We start from the raw sequence: 21,178 nt of genomic DNA, 5'->3' as shown, positions 1-21,178 counted from the left end.
CAAAGTCTAATTAAGACATCCATTAAAAGTCCTTAACGTTAATTCAGTGTGGAAAATCTTAGAGTTCCGTTGGATTTTTTTTTTTAAACTGATGTCTTAATTAAGCACTGTTAGGGGAAAAATTATGTAAATTAAAATCAGGCCCTTAGTGTTACGCATTTCTTTAATTATTCGGTGCTTGTTTTACGTATATTTCAATTTCTTTAGAAGAGGGCATATTAGGTGATAATTTGCCTGTATTGTTTTCCTTACGTTTATATATTTTTCTTGGGATTTCCTTACATTTTCAAGGTAAAGATCCAGTTTTTAAGAGAAGCATCTTACTCTCATTTCAGTTAAAAGATATGCACAAAAATCCTCTCAGGATTTTGTATAATAAGAGCAATGTACTAAGTAGGATAATCCTTTCCTAATGCTGTTTAGATTCATCTTCAGATAAGACCTTTCTTTTCGTATCTACAGTATAAAAGTTGAGCTATTAGCAGACTTAAAAGATAGAGGCATTCTAGCTTAGCTTCACCTGTTTAAATTAGTAGAAAACTGCAGATATAACCCTCCCAGTCTTCTGACACTGCCTTTCAGAAAAGTTTTCTGCATTGGTTTGGAAATTCTTTCTTTGTCCCTTTTATTACTTTTAAACGGGAGAACCTTCTGTCAGTTCATGTTGGTTCAATTCTAGTAGAAAGCATTTGCACACGAGCACAGCAGTATCGTATTTGATGGTGGCATTTCCTTCAATTTATTGTTATTCTGCTCCTGCTCCAGGTTGGTACTGTCAGACTGTTTTGGTGAACACTATACAGAATCACATTCAATACTGAGTGTATCATCAGTGATAAAATGAGACTTCTTCTTAGTCCAGTAAGATATACAGAGCAGTCACTTGCAAAGTTCACATAACCTGAGTTTGGTGGTTTGATCTAGAAACAAACAATTATTTCTCCTTGAAATGAAAATAGGTCTTTCTAGTGAACAGTAGAAGTGTTGTTTTAGGAACCTTATATCAGCTTTCATGTTTTACTCCAACTCAAAACCAACTAATCTGTATTTCAAAACAGAACTCTTGATATTTACATTTTCTGCACTAGCAGTGGAAAAAAAAATGAGTGCTTGGTGACCATTCAACTACAGTCACTTGCTTCTTCCCAGCCTCCTCCAGTACAGCACTGATTCTGATTGTTAAGCAACTGAGATGCCTTTTCCTCCCCACAGCAATTTGCGGATTAATTGCATTACTGCGGCACCAATTATAGTGAGACAGTCTTGCTATTCAATGGGGTATTTTGAATAAAATTAGTTTAAAGATATAACTCTCCCATAGGTTTCCATAGAGAAAAACCCTGGTCAGTTTTCCTGACGTAAAGTTAAATAACTTAAAATTACCCACGATGAATAGTCAGAATAGTCAAGAAGTCCATTTTCTTTATAACGTAAAGAAAATGGCCCCTGAGGAACCCAACCAAAGACTTAGTTCATATCTTTAAGTCATAACACTGAAATGTCTCTAGCTCTTTATCTTTTTTCCTAGAGAAATGTCTATTTGTAATTTAATGTAAGGTATTTAGATAAATATTCTGCTTCATTGCTTTCTTTGTCTTTAGTAGATGAGATTATAAAGACTATGTATTTGTGGAATACTTTCTAGCAAATTTTTATGCCCAGTAGAGAATTGCAACATGAATATAATCAAAAATAGCATTCCCCAGCTGGGGATATAGCTCAGCGGCACAATGCCTGCCTGGCAAGCATGAGGTTGTGAGTTCGATTCCCAGTATCACACACAAAATAATAATAGTAATAGTAGCATTCTTTGTCTAGAAGATTTCTTCAGTGCACCCTTACAATTTTATCTCCTAGCTAAAGATGCTATTTTTCCACCAAGGGGCTAAACCTCAGATAAAAATACTTTTTCTGCCAAAGCCAGGGGAATTTTCTCAGTTAATTCTCACAAATGTCAGCAGTAAATATTTTGTTTAACTCTCCATGCACAACAATGGAGGAATTTCTCAAAAAGCAATGTACGTTTGGTCGTCCTCCGGTTCGCCTCAGTATATTTTATCATTGTATGCATCTGAAAGTTCGATGCTTCAAATCTCACTCTATCTGCTTGCATTAGCAAATCAGCAAAAACTGAGTGGAGACTCTAAATTGCCTTGTGTGTGTGCCTGAGCTACCTGCGTGTGTAAGAGAAAGCTGTAGTTTTTGTTTGCAGAAGAACTGGCCTTGACTATTGACGATGGAAACTACAGAGTTGGATGTGTTTCCCGTCCTAGACATACTCGTGTCTCTGGTGTCAGGATTTTCATCATTAAGGAGGAATTTATTTCTAAAGCCAAACTGACTCAGCATAGAAAAGGAGCAGCAGAGAACGAGGCACTGCCAGCTTATAACTGTAGACCGCTCCGTAAGGAAGTCTGTTTTATCTTGAACTAAGCATTTAAATCTTGAGCTTTCTGGCTTACTAAATGAAGGGATCCAGTTTCCTTGGTGCTTGGGGGGTGTGGTAAACACTAAATCATCTACACAAAGTGCTTCTGAAGATGAAAAACTTCCTCTAAATACTGTTGCTTTTTATTACTACTAACCATTGGTTGGCCTTCAGCTCGGACTTGAGGAGGTCTGTGTGGTGGTGACTCAAAGTGTGCAGGATCTGCACGGCCACGTGCGCCGAGGGGAGCTGTTGAACGAGATGTCTGCCTTTTGGGTTGTTTCACCTGGCGTTCTGTTTTTGTTTTGTAGCCTAACAGCAGTGCTCAAGTAGTAGGGAAAGTGCCTGGCCATTTCACTCCTGTCTTGGCACCCTCTCCCCATCCCAGTGCAGTGCGACCTGTGACCCTGACCATGACAGATACTAAACCCATCACTACATCCACTGAAGGTGAGGCAGCTTCACCTACAGCAACCAGTAAGTATTTGGGTAGGAAATGAGAAATGTCCATCAAAGGCACCATTGGATATCTGATCCAAGGTGGAAGGAAAACATGGCACCTTTTCCAGCTACCTACCAGATGGAGATTTCTCATTTAAGTGGAGCTAGCAGGCGTGTATGTGACCTTACTGTCATGTGCTCTCTCTTATCAAATTTCTCAGTGCATCATGTTTGAAAAGGGAGAAGCATATCTGTTTGAGTAAAGAGCTATAACAAAAACAATAACTCATGCCTGCTTGTTCAAGGTATACATTGAAATTGCCCTGAATAACATAATGTAGTGCACAAGGTTTTCATATCATCAAAAGAGAGATCACGTAATTGTTACTTATTGGAACATTCCTATAGGAATCAAGCCCCTCCACTACAGACTGAATGAGGGCCTCTGTGAGATAACTGCATGCTTACCTTACTGTAGGGTATGTCATTGTTAGAAGCGGTCACATAGCGTTAGGTGCAAGCAAGAACATTTGAAAGCTTAGCATTAGGCACATGTAAGGTACTTGCACTTTCATTACCTGCGACTTTTCCTTTAAACCTTTTGATTATTTTGCCTATCATGGTACATCAGACCTTATACTTATTATCCTGGCCATAACACTTTAAGTGTCAGAGATTTAGCTAGTGAATTTATCTAGCACATACCAACAAGCTAAATGATTCCTTTGCTGTTTCATTTGGAATACCCAGAAATAGACAAAGAATAAATTTTCAGTCAGCTTCCCCCAAACTGCAAGCTTCTTAGGGCTAGAACTGGTATACAGAATGGCAAAGTGAAACAGTTAAGTTCTCCTCTGGAGGAATTAGCATGCACATCCACAATTATACAAGTCTTAAATTCAGCCTTTTCTTTCCTAGAGCAAGGAAATCATAATGCTCTGGAAATTCCCGTGTAAAAGTACATGATCCAAAACCAGTGGCTGACTCTTTCTTGGCCATTGGAAAGACTCTTTTTGATAGGTTAAGAAAGACTAGGAAGGAGCTCTACAAAAAAAATAGACCATATTTTGATTGATTCACTGACAATACAGTGAATATTCAGCGTTTCTTTCTCAAAATTCTCAGCTCCCATAACTCAATCCAGAGAGGCTTGTAATACCCATCAGTAATCATTAATGCTGTACTTAATAGTTGCTTTGTTGGCAGATACTTGCAACAGTAGCAAATGTTTCAAATGCATAGATGCATAAGACCTGCAGAAAATCAAAACTTCTTTTTACAGTTTACTACATACATTATAGTCACCGAAACAGTAACATACAAATTTGCGAAGTGAATATCGTGGCATCTTTGAGCAAACAAAGTCAACAGTTTAAATAAAAGCACAGAAAATAAGATTTTCCAAAGTAGTTGGAAGACTGTTGCAGTAAATGATCCAAACCAAGTTCTGGAAACTTTTTCTGGCCTACTTGCATGGTGACCTTATTAATATTTAAGGTTCAGTGCAGGATCAGACTCAAATAATCACCACTTACTTACAGGAGTACCTTCAGCCTGTTTGTTAATGAATTGTTTTTATACTCACATACAGGTTGTTCAAAAGGGATCTGATTTGACTAGTAAAGTTACAAAATATTCGAAAGGAATATCTTGATTGTATAAAGATGGCTGCATCAGTCCATTTCCTACTCGTACGTAAATATAGTGAGTAGTTTTTCTTTGCTATAAACACACTCGTAGTGCCAGCTCCTGAAGCACCACTGGTAATGAGAACGTGGCCATTGAAGTGATAATAAAATTACAACAAAGAGGCCAAGGAAACCTCCTTTTCATAGTCGAAGAGCAAGAAGCGCACAGGCTTGATGTCCTCTCCGGGTGAGGCTCGTCAGAGCACCAGCCCACGTGTTGAATTCAAGAGCCCTGGAGGCCACGGAATAGGGGCTGCTAGTTGCTGTGGCTGCTCTTGCATTAGCCTTTTACTCAGGCAGGATAAAAAGATGAGTTGTGGGCATCTTTAGTGTTTTTTAGAAGTCTCCCTAAAAAAATCCTTCATGATCAAATTCTGTTGCCTTGTATATGAACATGGCATAATAAATATATTGATTTTTAAAAGCCAACCTATTTAAACTCCAGGCCTGAATTTGTTATTAATCTGATGGTTTTAAACCAAATGAATATCTTCAAACCTATAAATGCAATGTATGGCAAAAACTTAGTTCTTTTGCTTGCTTGGTACTAGGAAAATACATTAATCCTGTCGTGTAAAAAAAAAAAAAAAAAAAAAAAAAAAGCAAAAGTCTTTAGGAATAAGAATAATGATCCTGTGGAAAATTCACTTTATACCTGAAGCCACTTGTATAGAAAGTACTTGCAGATGAACCCGTGACAGTGTCAGCAGTCTCCACACCCTGTGGACTTACTACCACTGACCAGGTAATTAAAGCTGCCACTGACTCTCCCCTCGGTCATAAGAAAGTAGTGTTTTACACTTACAGACCATAGAGAAGTTTTTCAAAAACATTTCCATCAAACTTGAAGGTATCTTTTTATTATAAAATACTAAGCTTATTCAAAAAAAATAGGCTCCTCCTTCAGAAGAGTACGATTCGATTTTCTCTCTAGTAAGACTTTCATCTCATATCATCAAGCTTGTCTGCTTAAATCCTGTCATTAAAAGCTGTCATGTTTTTCCTGACAATCTTTCAGCCTGCTTTTACATTCAGAAACACAGCCCCCATTCATGATTCCATTATGAGAGCCCTAGCATCTAGTGAAAGAGTTCCACGTAGGAAAAGGGCTCTTCTTTGCGGCCAATCCATTGTGCCCCCGCAGGCCTGTAACGGGAGCACGGCAGAGTAAACCAGCGCACCAGAGGGTGAGAGGCGATGTGCTAGACAGACTTTTTGAGGGGGACTCACTAAGTGATTCGCAATCAATTACCATTTCTTTTCTATTACTTGGTATTCACTGGAATAAGAGAGAAGAGAAATGGAGACACTTTTTTTTTGGTTGAAAATCCCACTTCTCTGGGTTTCTTATTCATGGACAGGATGTTCATTCTGATAGTTCACAATTTTTATCTTTGTTTTTGTTCTTCCTTGATCAGCCTACACAGCCTCAGGCACATCTCAAGCCAATCGATATGTGGGACTAAGCCCAAGAGACCCATCCTTCCTACATCAGCAACAGGTGGGCAAGTTTCACCAGGTGTGATGGTGTAGCCATGCTTTGCTTCGGTGCTTTTCTCCGTGGTGCCTCTCAGCTCTGGACTCAAAATGGGGTTAAGGGGCTTCTGAGACCGAAATGGATTGTTTGGTTTTCCAGATTTTTTCTCATTTATCCTTTGTTTCTCGTCTCTCTGAGCAGTTTCTCAAATTGGTTCACAGGCTCTTCCGTCTGTAGCCAATATGGATGACACACATGAACACTACTGTGTTTAAGCCACAGTATTTCCCTCAGTCTGTTGGCTGTTGAGGTCCTGAAAGTGCATAGCTTTCAAAGGCGAATACTGCAAGCCAATTTAAAAGCCAGTTAGAGTAGAAGCAGTGCATATGTGTTTTTGAGCAATTTCATATTTTACAGATGTTTTACTCCTCGCTGTGGTAGTGTAGTCCAGGAGGATGAGTTACGAAGCTGAGATCTCAGGCGACACATCATGCCTATTTTAATAGGTTTCAATTGGTTTAGTGATTCCAAATGTGATAAAACACTTTTTTTCAGTTCTGCTTTCTTACATCATTTATGTTTCAAGTAGCATTTTAAATTTCACATCTCATTAATGCTGTAAATTTAATGCAAATGAAGTGTTTACCCAAACTGTGAAAATATAGAGTCAGGATTAATGGTGGTTTATAAATAAATTAGCCACAGTCAAAAGCATGGACCATACCGATATAGAAATCCCTTGATTCTAGTTGTAGCATAACAGAAAGAATTCTGAACACTTCAGAATTTAAATATGTTTTATGATGCATATGCTTACTGCTCTCAAGACTTGACAGCGGTGCAGTCTGAAATTAATGTATATAAAATATTACATAGAGAAAATCGTCTATAACAAGAAAGAGATGGTATTAAATAGCTTGATCTTCATGTATAAGTTATCACTGCACATGTATAGATAGGTATATATGTGTTCTTATGCATGTTGCAAGCCTGTACAGGTACTTAGGCCCACTATTTTGTTCTGGGCCGGTCCACCACCTTCATGGTTGTTGGGGCCTGTCTCAATGGTGCTCATATGGAGTCCTTGGGCCCTTCCCACTTGCAGGCCAAGGTGGTAGGCTGTGTATATTAAAGGTCACCACATGCAGAGTTCAGAGAAAATCATAAAGATGATAGCTTATTCAGGATACTTGATGTTTTGCCAGGTTTAAAAAAAGCAAGGCAAAACAAAACAAAAGAGTGAGAACTAACTGAAAACATCTGTATACAGTTATGAAAATACCAAATAATAATTAGTGGTTTTGCCAACCACTGCCTTTCAACATAATTCTCTGGAATGTTGCTTTTTTTCACCTCTAAAATTGCTGTAATATGAAATGTGTTATAATTACTATAATATGGTTGTATTTGACAAATGTGTGTGTGTTCATTGTGTTTTTTAAACATGTGCAGGATTTATAGGTTTAGAAACTTGTTCTTTTAAAAAATCGTTGCACATATTTTCAGAAATATTTTTGTCATGGGATTTGCATTATTTTTTATGATACATCCCTAATTTCTAGTTAATTTTTAATTCACCAAAACATGCCTCCATTATTTAAGCGTTTAGCCCCAAACATATTTAGAATATTGTAACTAACTCTGTGTATTTAGAAGCAGTCTTTTCTCTACCTGCCCTAACCTATAGCATCTTTAATTTTTTAATCACTTATGATAATCCTGGGGCCTTATATAAAATAATGATCCCCAAAATTCATTAATATAACACTTCTCTCTTTACATTATATAAAAATAAATAAAGAAAATTAGCAAAGCATACTGATAATATGAGTCAATGTAGAGAGAGATCTGGGCATTTTTATTGAAAATATATATATGACTTCTACAGCTATACATTTTTTTTCATCAAAGACTGCTACTTGTTATTTAAGAGGACAATCGTGAGTGAAGACCACTTACATTATGAATACATATATATTGTTCAGTCGAATGCAGTTGCTATTTATGGAATACATGATGTATATTGATCCTTGGAAGATAAAAACCATATATACTCCACAGTTAACAATTTTTAAATACCATAAAAATAGATCATTTGTCCTCTACTTAATGGATATATGCCACTTTCTATTTGAAGAAGCCCAGTAGGCCAAATTCATAATGAACTATAATTTTGAAGCACATAGAAGATAAACATAATTGCATACATCATGTTTATAAATGTGACTAAACTAAGGCTTCAATTAAAATCCTATTTTTATCTTTTCAAATTTTGAAAGAATCATAGAGATGAAGTTTTTTGCTTACTGTCTAGGAATAGAGACAGAAATAGTTTAAGTGACTTCAGTAAAGGTTATTCTTTCCTACAGCAGAAATGAGATTGATTTACTGTGTCCTTTCATTACTTTACAAAGATTTAAAAGAGACCACTCTTCTAGCGGCAGGTTCTAAATGCATTTGGTTTAAAGCACTCAGTGATGAATGAAAAGGAAAATCAAGGGGTACATGAAATAAAGGTAATCAATCATTTTATATTAGCCAGGAGAAATTTAAAATTAGAAAGGCAATGGTTTTAGCCTGAGAGAGTTCCTTTAAACATTCCCCATAACGTTTAATATACATGACCCCTTAAGAATAAATATTGTCACCAGGTACATTTTTCAGCTCATGGTGGTTGCTTTATAAAGATTTATCCTTTTAGGTTATGAAAAGTATTGATGTGCATTGTTGAGTGCAATTTTTTTCTTTAGAAAATAACTTTACTATAACATACATAAATTAGAGGTAGCAATAAATTTAAAATTATTGAATAATTTTTACTGTCTTATAAGTAATCTTTCCACAAAATGACACAACAATAGAGCGAGCTTTCAGAATACTCATTTCTAACACACACATACACTGGCATTCTTTAATTGAGAGGAAGAGTATTAAAATATTAAAATTAACCCTGTACTGTACCTATAAGAGTGACACCTTCAGATTGATAAATATGAATAGTAAAAGCATATGCTTTTACACTCATTAACATGGTATGTACCCAGTTGTTAGTAATTATAAATTTGTGTGATCCTTTTTATAGTGGTTATTACTGATTAGTGTTGGCTGCTAAAGGCCTTGAAGTAGTTTTTCTGACCCTGGAATTTTACCTATCATTGCAGATATGGTATCTCAGTTAAATCTAACATTAAATAATTCTGTAAAATATTTGAAAAAGATCATGTCAGTGAGTTAATAATTTGCCATTAAAAACAGCCCCTCCCATTAGTCATAATAATCAGCTCATGCCAACTAATTAGGACTTTGTAACTGTTATCACGTAACACAATCTTGAATATTGTTGAAGGTCTAGAATCAGTCTCTCTTTGAGATAATTTACTGGTTAAGTTCGTGCATTCACTATAGGCATGGGGAAAAACCTTAAAATCAGAACTTCACTTAGAGTGTCATTCTTCATCTTTTCTATTTGGAGTGGCGTGGTGGCTTGAAGAACCCGTGGTTTCTGCTTTGGCAAAGTGAACTCTTTAGGTCTCTACTGAGAAATACCTTTAAATGGTTTGGATTCTAAAATTCTAGAAAACCTCCTCTCCTGCTTACATGTGTGGAAACCTAGCAAAGTGTTGTCTTTCCCACTTCACCCTTCAGAGGTACACTGTGCACATTCCTTAATGTAGACAGCAGAGGAACTGCATTTCCCACGTTTTATCTCCCTGAGAAAATGGAAACTATTAGCAGAATGTTGGATATTGGTTAGAAATCACAGAAGTTGTTTCATATTCCAGCCTAGCCATTTCAGTGTAAATGGATAAAGTGAAACAACTTATATAAATTAGCACCAATTCTTTATCTGGTCAACCTCATACCAAATTTGCTAATTTAAGACCTTTTTTTTTTTTTTTTTTTGCTATCATAGAAAGTTTGATAATATGAGAGATTCTAGTTGAATTGATTATTACCATTACAGTTGAAAGTGAGATCATATGACAGTCCTTACTATTACCACATTAATACAACATACTTTAGGAACCTGTTGCACACAGGAAGTAAAAACTTGCATTTAAGAAAATTCTTGTGTAGAAGATCCCCATCCAGCCATTGAAGTGCATATTAATTTTTGATGTAGGTTTGAGATTTTAGGTGGAAGGAGTGGGAAGTCACTTTTACCCCCTCTAAAGTAAGCTCGAGTTTGTAAGAAATACAGCTTATTCTCACAATCAAAATGACAGTTTCCTGACTATGTACGCTACCTTTTACAAGAGCTTATAAAGCGTGGCCTGGCCAGTACCAGTACCTACCTTACTCCTCCAAGTTGCATGAAATTTATTGATGCCTGAGCTTCAGCATGTTACATCTCCTGCATGACTATGAAATGCTGTTATTTCAAGTGCAATTACTAAGCTAGTTGATACTTAAATATTTCCAACACTTCCCTTGATGTAATTGAAAGCTAGAATTTGAAAGTGCTTTTCATTACACTGAAAATTTTTGTTATACAAAATGATTTCTTTTAAAGAAATCTGTAGGATTTTTTTTTAAACTAAACTATGAGTTGGAATTCTCTTAAAATATTTGTCCTGGCAAACGGCAAAGCTAGAGCTTGGTGCATGAAAATCACTGGAAAGGTAGTCATTTATTAGAGGCAGGCAATTAAAAGGACACAAGTGGACAACCCACAAACTTTTCAATAAAGTCAGGAAGCAGGCTATCAACACTTGGGCCGTTCTTATTGTATCTGTTATCATAATTGACAGCTTGACGTAAAAACCCTATCACATGACTCCTGAGTAGGTATGTAAATGGATAAGAGGTCACTTTTCACATATGCTAGCTAGGAAGGAAACACATTTGAAGGAAGTTTCAGTCAAAATAATAGCTATGTAAATGTTTAGCTTTTTGGCTGATTCTTAAACTTCAAAACAAATCCCTCCATTGTCTTCTTTTATCATTCATTCATTCATCCATTTACCTTTTCTAGTTATCAAAGGCTAATATCCAGATAAACTATTCCAATTCATGAAAAAATAAAATTATAGTTAGTGTAGCCTAAAATGACAATCAACAAAAACACCAGGGGGAAAAAAACCTCTTTTCTAGAAATATTTAACTTCCAGAGATCTAAGTTGAATCAAGGAAGCAAGGGGATTCTGAGGATGATATTTATAGCTAACTTAACCTCAGATATTCTCGACCACACTTGAAGGAAGCAGACAGGAACCGGAGAAGCAGATTTCTGCAGTGGGTGGGAACCAGGGCTGAAGCGCCAGGAGGCTGGAGTGTGCAGACGCGTCTAGCCTTGAGCAAGGCCTGCACCTCGTTCTCCTGGAGCCCCGTCTTAGCAAGGAAAGTGAAGCTGTATTACAGGGCTCCAATATTCTTGAAACCTTAATTTTCACAAATGAGAATAACCTCCTAGGGGCTTCATTTTATAAATCAAGTTGTATGAGTTTCAGAATTTGACGTTTCAGGTAGCTTTAAGGCACCAGGATGATCTTGAATATCTTTTTTTTTTTTTTTTTTAATAATTTTCTTCTTACCTTTTTGCTTGTTCAGTAAAGTGTCATTCATCAGAGGCCAATGTATTTGCTCCATAGCAGGTAATTAATAATAGTGATGAAATAAAATAAATGTTACTGCACTGAGCATCAGGAGGGAGGTATGAATATTGAAATGTTAATCTTTTTACCCCCCACAAAAGAGCCTTGATCTCTGCTCCAGCCTGTCTCCTTGAGTCACGTAGAGAAATGCAGAAACTCGGGAGAATATAAAGTATCCCTTTCGATATAGTCCCCTGAAAGTCGTTGTAAACTTTTTTTTAAACTGAAAGGTAAATTTGGCTGTGTTGGTTACTGTCTTTACAGTTTAATGGTTTATTGGTTCAACTGAGAGCTGCTGTCATCAGGAGGGACTGTTAGTATATCAGCCTGTTTGCTAAGTCTAGCAAAGCAGCACATTTTGCTTACCTTCTTTCTTTGCTTCCCTAAGTTAATTGCTCTGCATTTAACAAAAGCCCCGCTAATAACAATAAAAGGCCCTAATGTGAATAAATAAACTCTTATTCTGTAATCGCAAGCAATATTGACTCTAATGATTCTTTATAGTCATAAGCCACTTACCTGACTGAGGGTAGTATCTTGGATACTTCCCCATATGCACATTTTTGAGGGAAGCCGGATGCCCTGTTCTTTGTTTCTGGTGGTCTCCTTTGAGATTCCACCCTAAGAACAAACGCAGTGAAAACTTCGTTTTCATGACTTTTTTAGTCGTTTGACGCATTTCAACCATATTTCTTTACTGATAACTTTTTTGAAGAGTTCTGTTTCCTTTTGAAAGTCTGGACATAATTATTTAATACATTTCTTACCTTAGTTTTCAAGATAGTCTAATTTCATATTAATAGGTACATATAAACTAATGAATGAAAATTATTTATATGCAGCCTGAAATAGTGTCTCACGCCTGTAATCTCAGATATGCTAGAGGCCAAGGCAGAGAGATTCCAAGTTCAAGGCCAGCCTGGGTAATTCAGCTAGATAGACCCTGTCTCAAAATAAAAAGGGATAGGGGTGAAGTTTCATAATAGGGCATCCATGGGTTTAATCCTCAGTACCTCTCCCCCCAAAGAAAAGATTTCTGTAAGCATGCATTTTTGTAAGGGTTTGCATATGATCTGTGCAGACTTACAGTCTGTATTACAAAGATACAGTTCGCTCCCACATGCAAACTCATGACTAACGCTTTCTGAACTAACTTGCACTTGGTGTTTCAAATTTCTTTATTATGGAGTAGGACTTCTTGTTTTTAAGGGAAAATTTTTGGAAAAATTAGAGTGTTATTAGTGCTTTACATTTAGGAAAATGTTTATGTAAACAAAAGGCATGTATTTATTTATCACTGAAAAGTTTTTCAAACTGGGCGTGGTGGCGCACATTTGTAATCCCAGCACTCAGGAAGCTGAGGCAGGAGGACTGCAAAGAGTGTGGAGCCAGCCTGAACTATGTAGCAAGACCCTGTCTTAAACAAAACAAAGTTTTAAAATTCAATTAAAGGGGCTGAGGATTTAGCTCAGCAGCACAGTGCCTGCCTGGCAAGTGCAAGGTCATGAGTTCAATTCCCGGTACCAGAAGAAAAACAAAAAGCAAAAAAAAAAAAAAAAAAATAATAATAATAATTCCCTAAAATTCAACTAAAAGTAATAATTGGAAGATGAATTATGTAACTCTCATTCTCTTGGAAGGCAGAAGCTGAGGAATCAATACCCTCAACTAAAAAAAAAAACCTATAACCTATTATTTAAATTTTACTTAAAGTGTACTGTAAATTTATTTTTAATTAGGAGAACTGAATCATAATAAAGCATTTAACACAGCCCCACTTAGCATTAAGGTTTTTCTTTTAATTTTTAAAATTTGTATCAGTACATGTTTGCAGTACATAATGATGACACTTATGGTGGGGCATTGGTACAGCTACAGAACACAGCTTAGTCTGGTACAGGTACAGAACACATCTTAGTTTTTTTTTACTTCTGCCTCCTTTGCCTTCCCTCTCTCCTTCCTCCATCTCTTGATCCAAGTAAGATTCTTAGGAATTGATCTCTCTTTTTTCTTTTTGTAGTGATAGGGGTTGAACCAAGGGTGCCAGCATCCCCCCGCCCTTTTGTTAAAGCCAGGCTCTTGCTAATTTACTTAATTGCCCAGACTGGGCTTGAAGTTTTGATCCTCCTGCCTCTACCTTCCAAGATGACAGTGTGAGATAGCTCTCTAGACTAGAATTGATTTTCGTGTTAATTATTTGTCTTTCTCACGCATACGATATCCTTTAAAATTTCACTTATTAAGTGGTTCATTAACACAAGGTACGTTATGCAAAACTATGTTTAAAGATCATGGAGAAAGGCTCTTGCTCAGGTAACCTGGCCTGAGCGATAACGGACCAGCACGTACTGTGTGAACAGAAAGTTTGGAAAATGTGGGTAATGCTGGTTCACAATCTAAATAGGGAAATTAACTTCAGGTCTACTTATAATTTTAGTAAGTGAAAGGAAAATAGTTCAATACTAATTAATATCCTGCCAGCTTATTTGGCATTAATTATTGCCAAATATGTTTATTGATTATTTTATATGTATTTAAAGCATATTTTTCTGATAGGGAGATTTCCATTATATGTATCTTAAAGATCGGTGAAGCCCTCTGACACTATTCGTAGGAAAGAAAAAGTCCCAAAATATGTTGATTTTTAAGTGTTTAGCACTTGGCCAAAGACAGCCCAGTTGACCATTTTTGGGGTGGTAAAACAAACAAAGGGACAAAAACTGAGAAACATTAAAAAAAAAAAGAAAAAAAAAGAAAAAAAGCAAACTGACTGACCAATTTATGTATCCATCCTCCAAAAAGAGGTAGTGTTCTAGCTCTGCCCATGAGACAACAAGCCGGTGATACCCAAGTTTCTCTTGTTAAATGGAAAGGTACTCACTTTCCAAATCCTCTGCAGTCTAAGCATGAGGATATCATAGAAACTAACCGGAAGCTAGTACTTTATACAGAATTAAGATGTGCTCTGCCGCATATAACTCCTGTCTTCTTGAGATGCTCATGATTGCAAACTCACATTTTCAATGATAAAAAAGAGGATGCATGAGTGGTCTTTAAGGTAATCCTTATGCAAAGTCAGGTCTCTTGAACTGTTTTCAGATTTCAAAGCTCTTTTAGCACGTGTATGTTGAAGCAGACAACAGGTTTATTCTGTTATTGTTAAAAACAAATAATTTACCATATCATATTGAATTTTTGTTCATACGACCCACTTTGAGAATGTTAAAATAATTTAGCATATTGCTTCTTATACTCTAATCTGAACAAACTACCTCTTTGAAAAGTAAGAGTATGTCTTTCTTTGACTTAAAGCTACTAAGTTTTTCCTTTTTGTGCAAGTATTATCGTCTGTTTTAAGAGTACTTACTTTTCTGTCTGATTTATCTACCGATTCATGACTCTTATGACACATACCCTGAACAGAACTTCTATCAGTCCACGTGGTTGTCTGTTTATCAGTCTATAAGAAGGGAATTTTTTAGTTCTTTAAACAATAAAACCCATTGTTTATCAATATAATTAAAACATATTTGAGAAGTTTTAGATTGCATTTTTGAAGTCTTACAGATTTGTGCAAAAATGAGCCAGAATTTATCATTCTGAAACTCCAGGATCACTCGTATTTATACAATGTGCAGAAACTTGAGTCTGAAAGAAAAAGTAAAGATTCCTGATAACCAAGGTTTTTTAAACTATACTGCTATCAGAACAGATTCAAACAGTTCGTCATGAGTTCAGAGGCATGTGGGCTCCATTCATCATCTAGAAATAAGATTCTTACTGAGAACCAGCAAACCAGCTTCAGTGGCCCGCGGTGGAGAAGTCCCTCCGCAGTGAGGGTGCAGTTAGTTTACGGCCCGGCCATCTAAAGGTTAAAAACCATGATTTTCTAGCGTCTTTTCCCCGCAAAGTCAGATAAGTTTACTTTCTTAAGCATAAAAATAAGCAGTATATCTTTTCAATAAATCTGCTAGCACTGTAGTGCAGCTGTTAGCCAAACAGAGCTGGGTAGGGTTACGCGAAGGAGCTCTGAAGGGCAGAGCTGATGATTCCGGGATCTGGGAAGGATTTGTGTCAGCTTGTATTCAGCGCATTCCTTGCTTTCTTCAGATGTAGTGAAGTATTTTCAATGCCATTACTCTGAATTTAAAATACAAGTAGAAAGTCTTATCACCTCCTTCTAAACAATGCCACTTGGAGTAAAACAAAAGTAGGAAAGAAACATCTAGAACTGACTACCTTGATGCTTCCATACAAAGTTAGGGTGAATGTCTGTGAGATGGGGCCTTTCTCCTCTAAACTGCATGTCTTCTGTTTTGCAACTGCATGCTTAAAGTTATTGATTATTTTACTCAGCACAGATGATTTAGTATGTTGCATAGAGAAAAAGCAATTTTTGTTTTCTTTCTAAAATATATCTCTCTGTTGAACATTAACATTTGCTTTTATTTCAGCTCGATTTGTACTCTAATAATGGCTAATTGTTATGTTCTAAGCACTTGTTTCTCTTGTATGCTTTAATTAATAGAGAAGCATATTGCAATAGCTTTTTCTAAAAAAAACAAGTCTAGGAATTTTGCTTTTCAGAGTAAGATTTTCTTTTGCTTTTGTTTGTTTGTTTTTTTAAGTTGCCTCTTGGGAAAGTAAGGTTAATGCCATATACAGTACTAGTTTGCATGTGTTCATTTAAATACTAAAAACTGTAGTACTGCTCGATCCATATCTGACTGCTAGGTTTCAATTGACAGCTGAGGATTTGTGACTGGACCGTGAATCAAAACGGCAGGCATTTATACCCCAGTACCAGTGAGGATACATTGGGAATTACTTGGCAAAGGTAACATTTTAATTATTTCCAACCCTACACTTAACATCTAAAAATGACATGACGTGCAGTGTTTGTTTTTAACTAGTTTTACAGAAAATATTTGTTGAAAACTTAGTTGTCTTGGCTGTACTATCCCTGTTCCCCTCCCCTTCTTCTTTATTTCTCTTTTAAGTGCAACATCAGATTAATTTGGGACCGCAGCTAACTGATGATTGGAATTTATAAATACTGTCAAATGTTTGATACAATTTATATTTTTGGTGGGGATGAGGGTGGAATTAGAAAGCTAGATTTTGGGACCTAAAAAATGAAATCACAGCTTTGGGGAAGATGTTTTTATAGCTATCTGAGTATTAAAGCATTGGCTTTTCACAATAAATATTCTCATTTTGTTCTTTCTTCTCTTGTTAACTCCATCTAGGCCATTTTACTATTCATTTATTCCTCTGTCAGAGAGAAAGCACTAGAAAAAACTCCAAGTTAGTCTATTTAGCTGTTACAGGTGACACCCATAAGTTTTGGAGTGGGTTGATTCTTAGAATCAATCGCAAAGAAGGCATTTGGTTTAAAGAGACTTTTAATTTCTAATCGTATGCTGATGTGATCCACGGAGGACTGTCACTGTTTGGTTGATTTAAAAAGTTATTCTAAAACTTCATTTTCAAAAGCAGTTTGATATTGACTCGTGTTGCTTTTAAAAAAAAGCTACTTCCAAGGTAGCTTATATATTGTTGTAATAAAGATCAGTTGTGTCAGATTGATAAATAATCAAAATTAATCGTATAATCATATGTAATAAGGGGTAAAAATTTGCAAAAGAGGGTAAGATAATCCCTTGAATTTAACAAAAGTAAAACCAGCATGCTTTTCCAGCCCTACTGGGAGTACAATCCTACCTTGACAGAAAGTGCCCATGCCGGGACGGTTGCACGGAGCTACACTGGTTGAGGACAACTCAGGAGAATCCTTCCCAACAACATACAGTCTAGATTCAATCACGAGAAAAAGAGAGGACAAACCCCAAATGAAGGGACACTGTTATAGCTTGTGTTCAGATGTTCTCCACACTGGTTGACAGAAACTGGTGAGGTGTGAAGTTTGAGAAGGAGAAATTAATTAAATTTCCACTTTAAGTGAGACAAACTTTAAGAAAGTTAGTTCATGTTATGTTTTTAAAAAGCCAAAATTTCTCATTTTAACATTGAAACAATTACATTATGACTTTCCCTCCTTTGTAAAGATTGATATCAGTTTTAAAAATAGATACGTTTTCACCCATTGTGATTTTTTTTTCCCCACAAAGTATGTATTAGTCCTCTTTTGGGGCAAAAAATGCAATATTCACTTAAAAAATAAGATAAATGCACCAGAACTATCTAATTTAGGTAGTATCAAGTTTTATTTTTTATTTTTTTAAAACAATCCATTTTTTTAAGTTTTAATAGTATTAATTAAATTCATTGAAAATATCTTACTTAAAAAGTCTGAACTAATAAGTCTTTTAAAGTTAATTTAATTGGATTTGGTAACACAATGTTTGCATTTTAGTTTGTTAAATAATCTCCCTGCATCTGATGCTCTGCCTATCTGCAAAATGGCTCACATGTGCATACAAGCTTGCCATATTTTTTAGAATTGCAAATCAGATGAAATGTACCAGTGATTTCAGATGTGCCTCTGGCTGTCTGAACTTCCGGATCTGTTGATTACTGATTGGCATCTACTTAATCTGAAATAGGGTAGCACCTCTAAAGAGCATTAAAAACCAATAATGATGTAAATTATTGGCAATTTAAAATATAGCTAGTAATATTTTTGAATCAAAAAATGATATCCCTTAAAAGGAGGTGAATGGACAGTGTGTCACAGAACGCACACGCAGATGAATGGATAATAATAAGCTCAGTTCTTAGGTTAGTACTGTTTATGCTAATGCCCTTCTTGGGAAGAAAATTGTGGTAATCAGTTTCAGGTCTTACGAGAATTTATTAAGATTTCCTCTTCTACTTCCTCCCAAAGATAGTATTTTTTCTTTGAATTAGTAAGTAATACAATGTAGAATGGCCCCACTGATTCAGAAAGCTCTTACAAAGGTAGCTTGGAGTTTGATTCTTCCCTTTTACTCACGACTCAGAAAGCACGTAATTGGTGATGGTAGGTGTCTCCTTTGTGCCTTGTACAGGTATTTCCTGCGTCCCGGTGTTGGGGTATGCTGACTGCCATGGTGGACATGGAAACACGCTGCTCTAAAAATGAACTGTAATGGTTCAGAATAAATATGCTCAGATCAGTCAGCAGTTGGCTTTGCTTTGTTACTGTTTTCAAAAATGGATACAGTGCGTATTGTGCAGCACAAGTAAGCCAGGTCTGACTTGTGGCACAGTGGCTTTATGCATAATTTATACTTGGTTCCCTGTAGTTGTTTTTAAAACTTAATGGGTTTTTCTGTAGATATTATATTGAAAATAAAAAAGCATTACTGTCTGCAGCACTACCACTTTTAAGAGAGACCATTGCAATCTAAAATCTCTGAGCCCATGGTTATAGCTCTAGAATCATTTCACTAAGTTGAAAATATCTGCAGCATGTAGATCTGTCAGCCAGAAAATTAAATAATTTACTTTCAGCATGATGGAATAAAGAAAATATCAGAGGTGACCATTATTGTGTCTATTATTTTTTGTTTTTAACTAAAGGCAATCCCTGGAGACTTCATAGGTGAAAAGGACAAAGCTGAGCGGTTGTTTTGGTTTGGCTTCAGTTTGCTTGGATCGTTTCTTGTTGCCATTTCACTTGCCCACCGTGTCTCCTCTTCTGATTTATGCCTGTTGCCCTCTTGCGGGATTTCCTTGCCGAGGGTCTCCAATCAGGGGACGGAAAGTGGCAAGGCCCAGGGAGTTCAGCAGGTACTGTAAAGCTGGGCTCCCCGTCTCCCCACTGTACCCCAGTATATGCACACTTCCCAAGTAACCAAGACCGACTCTTGGGAAATACCTAGAGACTCGCAGGGTTGTTTTGTTGTTTTGAACTTAGAATTTTGTGAGCCATTTTTCAGTGTGCCTTTGTGTGTGTCTGCATCCCTCTGTGCGCCTGATCTGCCGAGTGGCTGCGCTGTGAGAAATGAAGTTACCTGCCTAGGTGAAAGGTCAGGAACTGGAGGTCACAGACTCAGTATGTTTGATGGAGACCTCCCCTCCACTTCAGTGAGGATGGGCTCAGTTCTTGGATGGGTAACAGGTGATAGATTGCTCAAACTAGCTATGGTCTGTGCTTTGTCCTGTTATGTGGACAAATTATGTTGTTTTTGCATATGTGAGTTATGTGGGTGTGAACGCACAAGGTAGTTACTCCCTAACTGGCTTTTTTTCTTGAAACTACAGCCAGAACCTTGCTGGTGCTATCAAATATGAACGAGCAATATAGTTGAATGAAAAGGAAAGCTGGAGGACAGTCCAAGAATAATATAAACATAAGTTATTTTAAAACACTGGAGCGAATGCTTTATGCAAAAGAGAAACTGGATTTATTGTTTCATTCTCCCTTCTTCCCTTCACCCCTTTCAGGAAAATGCAAAGCCACAAGTAAGTGGCTGTGTGTGTGTCTGATGGCTTATATAAACATAGAAGAAGCCTTCAGATGGCTAAAATAAACATGCGCGTGTTACTGAAGGATATGTTTACACAAACCATTTGCTCAGCCTCTGAAATAATGAATAAATGAAGATTTTAGTGAAATAATTGGAAGGATTTTTGTGTTTCTGCTGATGCCATAATTGAATGGCACCACAGAGACTTTTATCAGCTATTTTCCATGTTACATGTGTTAGCAGTTCCTTTCTGTGAGTTGAATACTTCATTCTGTAGTTACTTTACACATGTTTTTGTAAGAAATTGTCGTTTATTACTGCAATTCTAGAGAGTTTCTTGATTTCCCAAGAGAAATTTAGCAGCCAGTAAAGGTTATTTGGATTTTGCTGGTCAGAAGAGGGAGGGCAAAAAGCAAGAGGTAACAGCGTTTATTTCATGCATATAACTATTTGCATAACACTGCCCTCGGCCATTTACCATTTTCTTTGCGCTGTTCCTAGCATTTCCTGTGGAAAATGTAAGCTCTCAAAAGATTTTACGATGAATATTTATACAAAAGTCGTTTTCAATATTAGATTGCAAATGATACATTGGTATGCACATCTATATGTGTGAATCCACGGATAGGTGACGTGTGTGTTAAGGCCAGCGCATATCCTGGCCTTAGGTGGAATGAAGAGTTAACTTTTGTTTCAACCTTAGAGTTGGACCATCCCTGCGAATTCACTAGGTTAGCATTTCCTGCTCGGTCTGCTATCTTGACACATAACTATAGTACGACAGCTGGGTTGTTCCTGGAGTTCCTGGGGGGAGCTTTAGTCTCAGAGTGCTGAATTTCCTTTTCAGCTGTTAGCTCTAAAGTGTGTTCAGAACGTTCAACTTTTTATACATCATTCTGGACCCCGAGCACTATTCAGGGACTCTGAGAGAAATGCTGATAAGATAGATGAATGGAAGAATCTTCAGTTCATGACAGAGAACTGCAAAAGCCAAAACTGCACATAACTATTGTTTGATAAAAGAGCTGCTAGGCAGTGTTGCTCTTTGTACTTGAGCATTCTCATGACCGGAATTACTCTCCATTCTCACAAGAATCATTTGCACCTGTTACACAATCAAAACTGAAAATGTTACC

At 36.6% G+C, this 21,178-nt stretch overlaps 1 protein-coding gene across 8 annotated transcripts in view; it reads left to right on the top strand.

The window, feature by feature from the left end:
• Positions 1-21,178, top strand: part of Nfib (nuclear factor I/B) — a 411,316-nt gene that overhangs the window by 374,728 nt on the left and 15,410 nt on the right. For 4 of the 8 annotated variants that reach the window (XM_013516299.1, XM_005388694.2, XM_005388695.2 and 1 more), the window contains exons 9-11: positions 2,740-2,905; positions 5,976-6,058; positions 16,377-16,465. The exons of 1 other annotated variant lie outside the window; for it this stretch is intronic. In XM_013516299.1, coding sequence (XP_013371753.1) covers positions 2,740-2,905; positions 5,976-6,058; positions 16,377-16,465 — 338 coding nt within the window. The remainder of the gene's footprint in view (positions 1-2,739; positions 2,906-5,975; positions 6,059-16,376; positions 16,466-21,178) is intronic. 3 more of the 8 variants (XM_013516300.1, XM_013516301.1, XM_013516302.1) reach the window with 3 other exon arrangements.

This window comes from Chinchilla lanigera, unplaced genomic scaffold (assembly GCF_000276665.1).
Source record: "Chinchilla lanigera isolate Chin_1 unplaced genomic scaffold, ChiLan1.0 scaffold00033, whole genome shotgun sequence".
NCBI classification, from domain to species: domain Eukaryota; kingdom Metazoa; phylum Chordata; class Mammalia; order Rodentia; family Chinchillidae; genus Chinchilla; species Chinchilla lanigera.
The sequence above is the reverse complement of the archived record's forward strand: the minus strand, read 5'-3'. Positions and strand labels throughout refer to the sequence as shown.